Source organism: Mesoplodon bidens, assembly GCF_964165515.1.
Source record: "Mesoplodon bidens genome assembly, chromosome: 2".
Taxonomy (NCBI): domain Eukaryota; kingdom Metazoa; phylum Chordata; class Mammalia; order Artiodactyla; family Ziphiidae; genus Mesoplodon; species Mesoplodon bidens.
The window spans coordinates 24,803,835-24,817,068 of record NC_138177.1 but is presented as its reverse complement, the minus strand read 5'-3'; the positions used below and the strand labels follow the sequence as shown (position 1 = coordinate 24,817,068).

The 13,234-nt window shown below is 45.0% G+C and overlaps 1 protein-coding gene across 2 annotated transcripts in view; it reads right to left on the bottom strand.

Moving 5' to 3' along the window:
• Nucleotides 1-9,775, bottom strand: part of UCK2 (uridine-cytidine kinase 2) — a 73,848-nt gene extending 64,073 nt beyond the window's left edge. The window contains exon 1 of one of the 2 annotated variants that reach the window (XM_081225025.1): nt 9,402-9,775. In XM_081225025.1, coding sequence (XP_081081151.1) covers nt 9,402-9,500 — 99 coding nt within the window. In that variant the 5' untranslated portion in view covers nt 9,501-9,775. Of the gene's footprint in view, nt 1-9,116; nt 9,273-9,401 lie in introns of those variants that run through there. The other variant, XM_081225026.1, reaches the window with a different exon arrangement.
• Between the last annotated feature and the right edge of the window lie 3,459 nt (nt 9,776-13,234).

Below are 13,234 nucleotides of genomic sequence, written 5' to 3'. Positions count from 1 at the left end.
AGAAGGCTGAAAATGTCACCAACTGAGATGGGGAAGGCTGCAGGTTGAGCACATTTGAGGGAAGCACAGGACTTAAGTATTGGTCGTATTGAGATTCCTGTTATACATCTAAGTGAAGATGTCAGGGAGTTAGAGAAGAGTCCTTAATGTTTGGTTATTTAACAAACACTTATTGAGAACTCACATAGACTGTTTTTAGCCCATGTGTGAGCCTCACTCAGGCAACAGTGAGGTAAACATAGTCCCGGATGCTGACAGCTCTGTCTAGAGAGGAAGACAGACTAAAGAAGCAAGGACCGCCCTGGGTGGGGGAGACTTCTACAACGGAGGTCTGGTAGGACACTTTAGCAGCACAGCAGAGGGACACTCAATCATGGCAGCCTAGGAGGACTGCCTAGGAGACAGAGACACCAACGGAAAGATGAGCAGGGGCTATCCGGGTAAGGAAAAAGAAGGAGGATGCAGGGAGGAAGGAACTCTAGGGAAAAGAAGCAACATCTGTCTGTGAGAGGAAGCACACAGGGCCCCAGGACCTATGAGAAATCCAGTGCAGGTGGATGCTGGCAAGGGCCAAAAGATGACAGCGCCCCAGAACCCCACCAAACGATTACAAATGCCAACCGCGTCATAGAGGTTTTGAGTTGAACATTGGAAAAGTACTTGATCTGTGTGACCGGTAGTGAGAAAACAATTATAGGATACTCAAGGCAAGCTGTAGAATTGTGAAACGCTAAGAGCTGAAAGGACCCTCTTCTATACATGAATATACCTAATAAGTAACTGGCAAAGTGGGACCGGAATGCAAGTTTCCTAAATCAGTGGCCATACACTGATTTGAAATACTAGTGCCGATGCTAAAAAGTGAATGACCCAACGAGTGGGTAACAAATGGTTTTACAATTCTGAAGGTTTCCAGTTTTCTGCTTTCAACAAAATTAAAGGGAGGTGAGTGGCAAGCTGGCTGATTCATAAATACACGTCAGGTTCTGACATATAAATAGAAAGATGAAAACTGGGTGACCTTGATATAACAAAAGTTCTTCCATTCCCATCTACTTACGTCAACAAGGTTTCTCAAAATTTACACCTAAACAAGCAAAAAATCTTATTCTAGCATTAAGTAGGAATCATCTCCCAATACATGAAGTAATTGGGTGGGGGAGCTCCACCTGTCTCATCATGTTGCTTTCCGTCATAATTCTACCTTTTGTGTCTAATTACTTACCAAAATGTATATGTACTTGATCTGATTAATTTATGCTAATAACTGTACTGATGCAATCCAAAGGAAATTAACACTGAAGAGACTTATGAGAACAGGAAATGAAGATAATTCCAATGTACATACATACTTTTGTTGCAGAAGGATGACAGAGTGATCGATAAAAAATTTTCAAGCATAAAAATAAATTAACATTTTGTGGAGGAAGTGGAATTGAAATAAGCTTTCAAGGAGAAAAAAATGAAAAATTAACATTTCTGATTCAATGAAGAGCTTATTCATGTATTTCTTAAATGGATGGTGATAGGTCAAATTATTACAGTATTTAGAACACATTTAAGAGGAGGAAACAATTATTTTAAAACGTCAACATTAAAAAAAAGTCAACATTTACAATATATCAGAAATTGCATATTTTGCTACTCTTTACTCATGTGATGAAAAAAACTGATGTCAAAACCATGTGACAGGGATAAAGAATTCTCCAAAATTCTCTTAGCAGAAATGGATGCAAACATGTTTAAAGACCATGGTCCAAAATCACAGGCCAGCACCCTTAGCATCCCATTCTACTATAAGCTCTGTGTAGAGCCTGAGAGAGACTACCAACCGGCAGAGAGACAGAGCTCATCCTCCACCATGCGGGAGGAGGCAATCCTACAGACAACTGCAGAACTCTGGACTTCCTACAGGACAGGCAAACAAACAGAGGATGTTTGCTGAGATATGACAAAACAGCTCTTCAGCTGAGGGGAAGGGAGGTATGGATATCAGACCAGACAGCATACTTCCAGCCTGATTAAAGCAATAAAGAAGCACAACTCAACTTCAACAACACACACACAGAATTCTTATGCTTCTACCATGTATGTACCAGGCAAAATTCTTACCTTACAAAAGCTCTACAATAATGTGCCACAAGTCATACAAAAAGCAAGTGGTAGAACCTTCTGTCACTATTATTGTGAAAATGAATGCTCCACCAAAATGAAATGTGGGATCACACGGGATGGTGGCGGTGTGATGAATTGGGAGACTGGGATTGACATATACACTAATATAAAATGGATAACTAATAAGAACCTGCTGTATAAAAAAAACAACAACAAAAAAGAAAACATTAAATGGAGCATCTTGGTTTGCAAAAACAGCTGATGGACAACAACGAAGATGAAAATTTTCTAGCTGCATAATTGGGGGATGGGACTCTCATGATTTTATAAATACTGCAAAGGATGAGTTTCTTGTACTTGGATCATTTGGGGGAATAACTTTTTTAAATACAGTCATGAAATCAAGATTCATGATACTTAACTTAGAACCAAATTTTCAGCCTTATATTATCACTAAGAGTAATATCACCAAGATCATCCAAGATTCATGAATCACCACATTTGAAATAAGATTTTTAAAAATAAAACATTCAGTAAGAACCAAAAGTCTTTATACTGCTAAAGAAACCACAATTTTTAAGTGTTGATGTCATTTTTCTTACCCTTTCATAATCCCTATTTTTGTTTTTAATTATATTGATTATACTTACATAATTTGCATATTCAGATACATGACACATTACAATAACAAGATGATCAAATGCTTTAATGATAAATTGGTTTAATGATAAAAAGTTTAATGGACAAGAAAGCACATAAACACACACACACACACACACACACACAGAATATACATTCAAACGTTTTTATTGATTTAAAAAATTGAGACACACATCTAAAAGACCTTAGAAATCTTAAGCAATTCCAACAGCACCATCTCAGATCCCACTAGCAAAAAAGGTCAGGTCTTCAGCCATGAAATTCCCAAACACAACCTGTCTCCATCACAGGACCTCATGAGAGCAAGACTCAACAAAGAAATAATATCAATGAAAAGACAATCTCCAGGACTTCCCTGGTGGTGCAGTGGATAAGAATCCCCCTGCCAATGCAGGGGACACGGGTTCGAGCCCTGGTCCAGGAAGATCCCACATGCCGCGGAGCAACTAAGCCCGTGCGTCACAACTGCTGAGCCTGCACCCTAAAGCCCGCGAGCCACAACTACTGAAGCCCGCATGCCACAACTACTGAAGCCCGTGTGCCCAGAGCCCATGCTCTGCAACAAGAGAAGCCACCGCAATGAGAAGCCTGCGCACCCAACCAAGAGTAGCCCCCGCTCGCCACACCTAGAGAAAGCCCGCGCACAGCAATGAAGACACAACACAGCCAAAAATAAATAAAATTAAAATTTAAAATAAATAAATATATATATATATATAAATAAAGCAACATAACTCAAAAGATAATTTTAAGAAAAAAGAAAAGACAACCTACAGAATGGGAGAAAATATTTGCAGATGATGCAACTGACAAGGGATTCATTTCTAAAATTATATAAACAGCTCATACAGCTCAATATAAAAAAAAATCAAAAAATGGGCAGAAAACCTAAATAGACATTTCTCCAAAGAAGACATACCGATAGCCAACAGGCACATGAAAAGATGCTCAACATCACTAATTATTAGAGAAATGTACATCAAAACTACAATGAGGTATCACACCTCACATTGGTCAGAATGGCCATCATCAAAAAGTCTACAAACAACAAATGCTGAAGAAAAGGGAACCCTCCTACACTGTGGGTGGGAATATTTTTAAAAAATAAGAAAGAAATAGTATCAGGCAGAAGACCTAAGCAAATGCTATAGGTACAGTGAGCTGGAGTTAGGTGATCACAGACAGTGTGCATCAGAAACACACTTCAAAGACTTTCCAACAAGAAATGAGGCAGGGGCTTCCCTGGTGGCGCAGGGGTTGAGAGTCCGCCTGCCGATGCAGGAGACACGGGTTCGTGCCCCGGTCCGGGAGGATCCCACATGCCGCGGGGCAGCTGGGCCCGTGAGCAGTGGCCGCTGAGCCTGCGCGTCCGGAGCCTGTGCTCCGCAACGGGAGAGGCCCGCGTACCGCAAAAAAAAAAAAAAAAAGAAATGAGGCAGCAGCTGAGGAAAGGCAGCAGCAGCAAGACCTGCTGCTTGGGCTTCATTCTAGCAGGCGTGTGCTAGGCACTGGCACAGTGAACAAGAGGGGAATTTCAGGCAGAGCAAACAGCAAGTGTGAAGAGCCCTGGGCAGGGGGGAAGCATGATGGGCCAAGCTGGGGATGTGGCTGGAATCGAGAGCAAAGGGGAGAGTGGCAGGAGGTCAGCAGGGCCAGATCACGTCAGACTCCCAGGCAGCAGCCTGAGGCAGTACAAAGCAGACAATGCCAGCTCCGAGAAAAACAGCAAAAGAACCAAAGCAGTCCCATGGTTTTGGGAGCACCTGATGGAGGGAGGGTGCGGAATGAGTGATCTGGCCGGATGGGGATGGCTGCCGAGGTTCCAGGAGCCCAGCAATGGGAGTCGGAGCCGGAGGTCCAGGGAGCATTCCAGAGCGCTCCAAAAGCAGATGCTGACTCATGGTCAGGCCGAGCTGAGGTGACAGCCCCCACCTCTGAGGGGACGGCAATGTTCTGTCTTGGTCTGTATTATTCATACACTGTCCGACTGACCTCCCTCAAAATACGTCCGAGGGCTGGTCCCTGCTTGTGGAGAAAGTTCCAAACAGGCATAGATTTAGTAAAGGAAAAACCTGGATTCCAATCCAAGTTCTATCACTTACTAGCTACATGACTTCAGGCAAGTCAAAAATTCTCCTAACACCTTCCAGTGTTATCCATCAATGGGGAAGCCACCTGCCCCACTTCAAAAGGAAGACATAAGGAAATGCTTTCATGATAAATTGGCTTGATGAGCTGTTTAAGCAGCTTGTAACTATAAAATACTGACAAAGACTTTCTCTCATATTTCCTTATAACCTGACTTCCTCTTAATACAGTATTCTTCACAATGACATTCAACAAATACTCATTTAGTACATACTAATTAAATGCTAGGCTCTGAATAAGCAATACCAATGTACAGTATTAGGGTTCAGGGGGGTTTTTTACTGCCTAGTCACTGCAACACGAATAGCACAGTTAAATATGGTTACAACTGTGGCTTCAAAGCCTAATTCAAATAGTCTTATGAATTCAAAGAATAAAAGGATAATTACAAATGATGGTCTGCCTAACTCAGTTCAACAAACGCTGTATCAAACACTGTAATGGGCATTAAGGCAGAAATAAATGAGACGCTCTTACAGAACTTTTACTATAGCGGGGGAAGCAGTCAACAAATAACCCCAGCACTAGGCAAAATGTGGTGAAACTATGGAAGCATTAGAGACAAAAAATAATTCTGATTAAGAAAATGGATAACAAAGTTCCCTGGGGGAAGTATTAACAAAACTGAAACCTTGAAAGGATTAGAGGCCATTCCAGAGAGAAGACCAGGAGCAAAATTATAAATGAAAGCAGTTCCACAGATGTGTGTGTGTGTGCATTTGGGTGTGGGGAAGGGGGACAAGAGTGGAAAAATAGTCTGGTGGAACTTCCCTGGTGGTGCAGTGGTTAGAAATCTGCCTGCCAATGCAGGGGACACGGGATTTGAGCCCTGGTCCGGGAAGATCCCACATGCCGCGGAGCAACTAAACCCATGCGTCACAACTACTGAGCCTGTGCTCTGTCAGCCCGCGAGCCACAACTACTGAAGCCTGCGCGCCTACAGCCTGTGCTCTGCAACAAGAGAAGCCACCGCAATGAGAAGCTGACACACTGCAACAAAGAGTAGACCCCGCTCGCTGCAACGAAAGAAAGCCCACGCGCAGCAAGGAAGACCCAACACAGCCACAGATAAATAAATAAATAAAGTTATTTAAAAAAATTTTTTAAGTAAATAAATAAATAGTCAGGGACCACATTTGGGGGCCAGGGGGATGTGCACTGTGCTGAAATATCTGACCTATAGCCTGGGCAATGGAGAGGCATCCAAGGTTTCCAAAAAGGAGAATGACACAGTCAGAGCTACACTAAGGAAGACCACTCTGATGGCAGTGCAGACTGAGAAGCTATTTTAATTGGCGAAGAAGTCACAGCGCAGTAAACAGCAAAAGTAAAAAGGAGAGGGAATGGCACCTAAAGTCATGGATATATATTCAGGTAAAGAAGTTTAAACTGTTTTTTTTTCCCCATCCAGTGTTACTTCTTGCTCTCTCTAGACCTGTCCTTTAGGAGGAAATACGAGAATGTGATTTTTAACATAGATCAGAATTACTTTCTCAACCCACCACAATTTTAAGATGTTTTTAACAATGATTTGCCATGTCAGCCTAGCAAAGCTTACTCTAGAGTTCTAATTAATCTTTATGTATAAAACAAACTTTAATGTGATGTATGGGACTTCCCTGGCGGTCCAGTGGTTAAGACCCTGCGCTTCCAATGCAGGGGTGCGCGTTCGATCCCTGGTGGGGGAACTAAGACCCCACATGCTGTGTGGCATGGCCAAAACAAACAAAAAAAATGTAATATATGGACCACAATCGCTATTTTTGCCTTCTACAACCAAAATAATTTAGGCTAAGATAAAATACTTGTTAACTCAGGGCAGCAACAACTTTGAGACAAATTAGAGCTCTCAAGAGAAGCTGAACAGGGAGTTGTTTTCTCTTATAAAGGAGGGGAGAAAGCAATCAAGATCTATATTGCCAGGCCCCTGAATACAAAGCAACCTGCATTTCCATTTCCTTTTGGGTCAAGTACCTCTGAAACCATTCTGTAGCCATTTCCAAGTAGCCCCTTTCCAGGTTGAAGGTGTAAACTTGTGTTCTCTGGGCATGCCTTAGTCAATTCTTCTTAAACAAGGCCAATAGCTGGGACGAATATATGATCTGAATTCATTATTTTTCTCATCCGTAAGTGATGAGATGAAGTGTTGGACTCCAGGGCCTCTGGGGTTCCTTCTAGCTCTAAAACTGTCCTTTTTTATTGATGTCCTTGGGCCCTTTGCCTTCTCCCAAATTCCTTTAACAGGCACAGAGCAAATATGCAGGGGGAAGAGTATCGACTTTGCTTCCAGGCCCTCCTGTACCACAATGTTCAGACTTGAGGCTTCCAAAGGAGGTCCAGTTTGTTAATGCTGACCATCCTTTAAAACAAAAACAAAAACAAAAACTTCAAATTCCTTGGAGAAAAGGCACTAGGGACTGGACTAAAGAATCAAGACATAATTGCAGCAAACTGACTGCAGTAAAGAATTTTTGAAGTCCAATGCTCCTTTGGATTTTTTTTTAGTAACAAAAAAATTATAAAATCTTACAATGACAAAGTATTTGTTAATGCCTAAAAGATACAACATGCTTTAAAAACTGCATGAAAATAGAGCCTTTCTTAGGAGTATCTTCCTCCTTGATGAGAAACAGGGACAGCAGAGTTAAGAGTTCCCTTAATGGCTCATTCTTCGCTCCTACTTGACACGTTACCGAAATAACACATTTATACTGATTATCCACTGAGAAAAATGATGATTGAGGAACACACAAGAATAAGAAGCGAGTTAGTTCACCTTTTAGGATCTTAGTTTCCACCTCTGTAGTGACTAAATTATTTAGATTACCAAGGTCATTTTGTTTCTAAATGCTACACTCATCTGCCAGTTTCGGTCTCCTTCCCCCTAGGAGGGCTGGATCTCAAGTTAATATTTGGGTCCAACTATGTGCCAGGCATCGTGCGAGGAGCGCTTTGAATACGGCCATCAACAACAAAAAAGGTCCCAGATAACACGAATATACTATGGAAAGGGCGGGTGTGTGTGTGTGGAGGGGGACTGAGAAAATTCTAATGTAACAGGTACATTTCCTAAAAGAGCTGGCATCCTGGTTTGGCTTTGACTTACTAGTAATAGTACCAATAAAAAACATGTAAAATTTTTAAAAATTAAAAAAGGCATTCAACCAGGGGCAAATTCAACATAAACTTCTGGGACATAAAGCAGGCAGATCCCAAGCCCTGGGAGCTACAGTCGAGATTAACTAATCAATAAAGAAGTTCCATAGCGCCAGCTGCCGTGCCTGGACCCCGTGCGCCAAAGTAGTCCAGACCTGGAGGGGAAAATGTAAAACCAAAATGGAGGAGGGGCTACGGCAGAGTCAGCTCCGGAGCAAAAACCTCGTGGCTCGCTTCTCATGGCGCCAACCAGCCTTCCTGCTCCGCTCTCCCTGACCCTAGGAGGCATCATCCCACCTCGCCAAACCCAGCGCGCAGCACCTATTTCTCGCAGGCTCCCCTTGAGGAGCCCGGGCACCAAATGAACTTGTTAAACAGTAGGGTAAACAAGTAGCCACATCTTAAAGGCAGGGGAGCAAAGAAAAACATCTGAGAGGACTCCACCCTTCTCCACCTGCAGAAAAAGCCGCGGGCAAAGCTAGAAAAGCATATCCCTAGTCTCTCCTTGCCTTGCTGAAAAAACAAAGAAAGCAGGCTCCTAGAGGAGTCAGACACCCAGAGAACGAGCCCCTTCCGCGGATGCAAGACGCGTACGGCCCCAGACATCTAAGAGCATGCGGCCAGCACAACTTTCTCATTGAAGCCGACCGCGTTTCCTCTTAAAACCCCCAAAAAAGAGAAGCCCCGACTATGATCATTTCACTGATGTCACCTCGCCTATTTGGCTCTCAGGATTTTACCCGAAAACCTCTGCAGTCCCCGGCACCGGCGTCCAGCCCAAGTGGGGCTCCCCTTCCCCGGGACGCCACCTCGCACGTTCTCGCAGCCCTCCCGGTCGGGCTACCCGGCTCGCTCCGCCCCTGGCACCGGGGTTGCGTCGCCGGGCGAGCACATCAACGCCAGGCAGAGGGAAGACGGGTGTACCGGGGGTTCGTAGAGGACCCCGCTTAAAGCCCTCTCCCCCCACGACGGACTTGCAAAACAATAAGCATCCGCTTTCTCTGCCCCTCCCCCATAGGACCCCGGCCACGAATTACCGCCGCCGGGGAGCGTGCCAGCCCTGTGATCGGTGGCCGGAGTACCCCTGGAACCTCAGATGGCCCGAGTCCCGGGCCGCCCATCCCCTGCCGCGGCGCCCGGAGTCTGCGCGGGGAAGACTCTGCACTGGAGCGCGGCCAGCAGCGGAGGCGCGCGGGCCACGCGGTGGCTGCAGGAACTGACATGGCCCACGGCCGCCGGCCACATGCGGCGCCGCCGGGCCCGGGCCGGGGTGGGGAGAGGTGGGGAGGAGGAGAGAGCGCGGCCCCGGGACCCCGCCGTACCTTGCCGCTGGCCGTGCCCCCGCTAACGCCGATCAGGAAGGGCTCGCCGCCGTTGGGCTGCTGGTGGTTCTGCAGGGTCTGCTCGCTGTCCCCGGCCATGGCTCGCGCCGCCCCTCCTCCCGCTGCCTGTGCGAACGGACGCACGCTCCCCGCCCGCGCCGGGCTCCCTCCGCTTCCCGCAGCCTCCGCTGGGCGCTGCCCAGGTCGAGGCTGACGCGGCTCCCTGCGCAGCGCTCGGATCCCGGTGCTGGAGCTGGCTTTCCTGGAGGCGCCGAGAGCCTTCCTCTGCCCGCTGCGGCCGCCCCGGTTTACATCCCAGGCAGAGGTCAGCGTGATGCTGCTGCTCCAATCCGGGCGGACAGCGCACTGCTATTCGCCGAGGCAGCGGCGGCGAGGCGTTTGCCCCAGCCTCCGCCCCTCCCGGGCCCCGCCGCCGCCGCCGCCGCCGCCTGGGGTCTCTGGGAAAGGTGTGAGCCCGACCCTTCTCCCAACCCGCCTGGTTAACCCTTTCCGACCTGCGGCGGGACCAAGGGAAAAGAAAGGAGCCTTCTGCGTTTTAATTGGGTATGCTCCCACCTATTTCAAAAGGGATAAAAAGCTAAAAGGACAGATCAAATAATGGAGGAGATGCCTCAGGTTTGAGAAGCAAAATTAGAACAAGCCTGGAAGGTTAAGATGAAACAAAGAGTTAATGTCATTTACCCATTAGCCAGACTAAAAACTTGTGTTCCGAAAATGAGATTTCTTTTTCCCCTCCCGTTTGCCAAAATAATAAGTCAGCCGCTGGCTTTGAATATTTCCTCTCTTGGAAACCCCCAAGCACCATCCTCCTTAAACGGCGACTCTCTGGAGTCCTTCCTAGAGAAAGGTAATTTGAGGAGCTCATCTGAGGGAAGCCCTCCCTCCTAACATCAACGCCCTTTCTAACCATAGTTTGAAATCCCAAACACTGAGGTTCCTGTGGAGTTAGGGCTGTGGAAACGTTAAAATAATACTTAATGTCACGTTGACTTATTAGTACCTTTAAGTGAACTGGTTTTTCAGAGATGGGGAATTAGGCGCTTGGTTACAAAGGCAGTAGCTGCTGATGACTCAGAACAGCGCCACCTCTGGAGCCAGATTTCTGCATTGACGTGCAGTTCCCTGAGCAAGTTACTTAATCTCCCTTGCTCAATGTTCTCATCTGTTAAGTGGGAATAATAATGGCAGTTACATGCTAGGATTATTATATTAAATGAACTATTGTATTTAAAGTACTTAACGTAGTACCCTGCACAGGTACAAGACCTTATATAAATGATCTATGAGGAAAAGCCCCTAAAGGGCTGAAACTGGAAAGGGAAGCTTCGTTTGGGCACTGGGGAGAGAGGGAGGACTAGACTAGTCACTTACAGCCGCTGCCCCTGTGAACCTGGGACTGGTATAAATGAGCTGATGGGGGTCCTACAGTCTAAAGGAGAAGTTACGTCTATAGCATTCTCTTTCAAAACTTAGTAAGTTACCTAAACTTCAGAATTATTTTGAAAAAAAAATACTAAAGAAAATCGAGTATTAGAAAAAACAAATGTTCATTTCACCTTTTAAATATTTCAGGTAACCATCCAAAATCAAACTCCACAGAAGCTCAGACAGGAAACTAAGCTGGGGAGAGCAGCTACCTGGTACCCAGAGGCAGGCGTTTGGGAGAGGTTAGCTAGAAGGGTGCCTTATCAAATGCCTGTGGGGTGGGTGAGTTTTAGTTGATTCATGTGTCTGCTTCTCCTCCTCCAACTGTTTCTCCACTAAAAAGATAAGATCTTCCAGGACTTTTTGCAGAGCTCTTCACAGCCCAAGATACGGCCTATTGGAATTTGGAGGTTGATGGACTCATAGCTAAAGGGGTATTAGGTAGCTGAAAGGAAGAAGAAGAGGATAAAACACTGCCATGACCTCCATGAACTTTCCCCAAATCTCTGCCTTTTTTTTATCATTCCTATAACTTTTTTCTACAATATTTTATCATAAGAATTTTCAGACATACAGTTGAAAGATTTTACAGTAAACACTGATATAGCCACCACCTAGATTCTGCTGTTAACATTGTACTATACTTGTTTTATCACACTAGTTGTCTACCCATCCTCTATCACATTTTTATTATAGTTTGTTTCCCTTTGTTACTCCAAACTGGTTTATACATTTCTTGCTTTGTCTGTCTAGTTTTTTAAATCTTTTCTTTTTAAATTTATTTATTCTATTTATTTATTTTTGGCTGTGTTGGGTCTTTGTTGCTGAGCGGGGGCCACTCTTCGCTTCGGTGAGCGGGCTTCTCTTTGCAGTGTCTTCTCTTGCTGCAGAACACGGGCTCTAGGCACGAGGGCTTCAGTAGTTGTGGTTCGCGGGCTCTAGAGTGCAGGCTCTGTAGTTGTGGCACACGGGCTTAGTTGCTCCGTGGCATGTGGGATCTTCCCCAACCAGGGCTCGAACTCATGTCCCCTGCATTGGCAGGTGGATTCTTAACCACTGTGCCACCAGGGAAGCCCCTGTTTGTCTGTTTTTAACTACTATATCCCTAGCACCTAAAACAGTTTCTGAGACATAGTAGGACCTTCATAAATATTTGTTGAATGAATGGACACCATATCTCATTTCTACATTCCTAAGGCCCACAGAGCAGAATAATTGGAAATAGGAAGCACTCAATACATGTTTGTTGAATGAATGGATGAATGAATGAATGAACAAATATGAAAGAGGAAAGAAAATACCAACAAGTAAACTTTACTTCCACCACTTTGGAAGGAAATGTGGTTTTCCCTAGATTGCATTTATGTGGTTACTGTTATTTCTGAATGTTTTGTTTTCCTGGCATTCCAAGTAACTGTCTACCTCTAATCCTAGTACGTGCATCTATTAACTAGTTAAACTAACTCATTAACTGAGCTAACCATTTACACTTGTCTGCACCCTGTTTAATAATAATAATATTTGACATGAATTAATATACATAAAAGTGCTCTGGGGACTTCCCTGGTGGCACAGTGGTTAAGAATCTGCCTGCCAATGCAGGGGACACAGGTTCCATCCCTGGTCCGGGAAGATCCCACATGCCACGGAGCAACTAAGCCTGTGCACCACAGCTACAGAGCCTGAGCTCTAGAGCCCGCGAGCCACAACTACTTTAAGCCCGCGTGCCTAGAGCCTGTGCTCTGCAACAAGAGAAGCCACTGCACACCACAATGAAGAGTAGCCCCCGCTCACCACTAGAGAAAGCCCGAGCGCAGGATCGAAGACCCAACGCAGCCAAAAATAAATAAATAAATAACTTTTAAAAAAAGTGCTCAAAAAAACCCAAAAGCTATCTATATAAAGGCCTAATCCAGCTGCACTCTGCACTCCCTGTTTTCACTTTGCTGTTTTTTCTCTATTCTGTCTCTAGGGCAGGCTCACCTACACATAAGGAAGTTCCCCTCGTCCATTTAAATTATTAAGAGTATTCTCAGCACTGGTGACCTGAGCAAGGACTTTTGCATCTTTGCTCTCTAAAAAGCAAGGCAGGCTGTCTGTGCTATTCCCTGTGCTGTGTCATCCTCTCTTGGGAGCCTGGTCACCAGATCCCACAGCTAGGGATGTTCAAAACATGTTTGAGCCTCCTCTAGCAATTACACTGCAGATTCTGGATTAAGTGATTTCCAGATGCCCTCCTTCCCCTCCCACTAAGAAAAAAAATCAAACATTTTCAATAAAATCCAGAGCTAGAACAGATTCAAGGGAACACATTTTCTCAGTATCTGTGAGAATTTTTTTAATACAAATTCAGATTTCAGTCTGATCAAGCTCTGGCCTAGTTAACA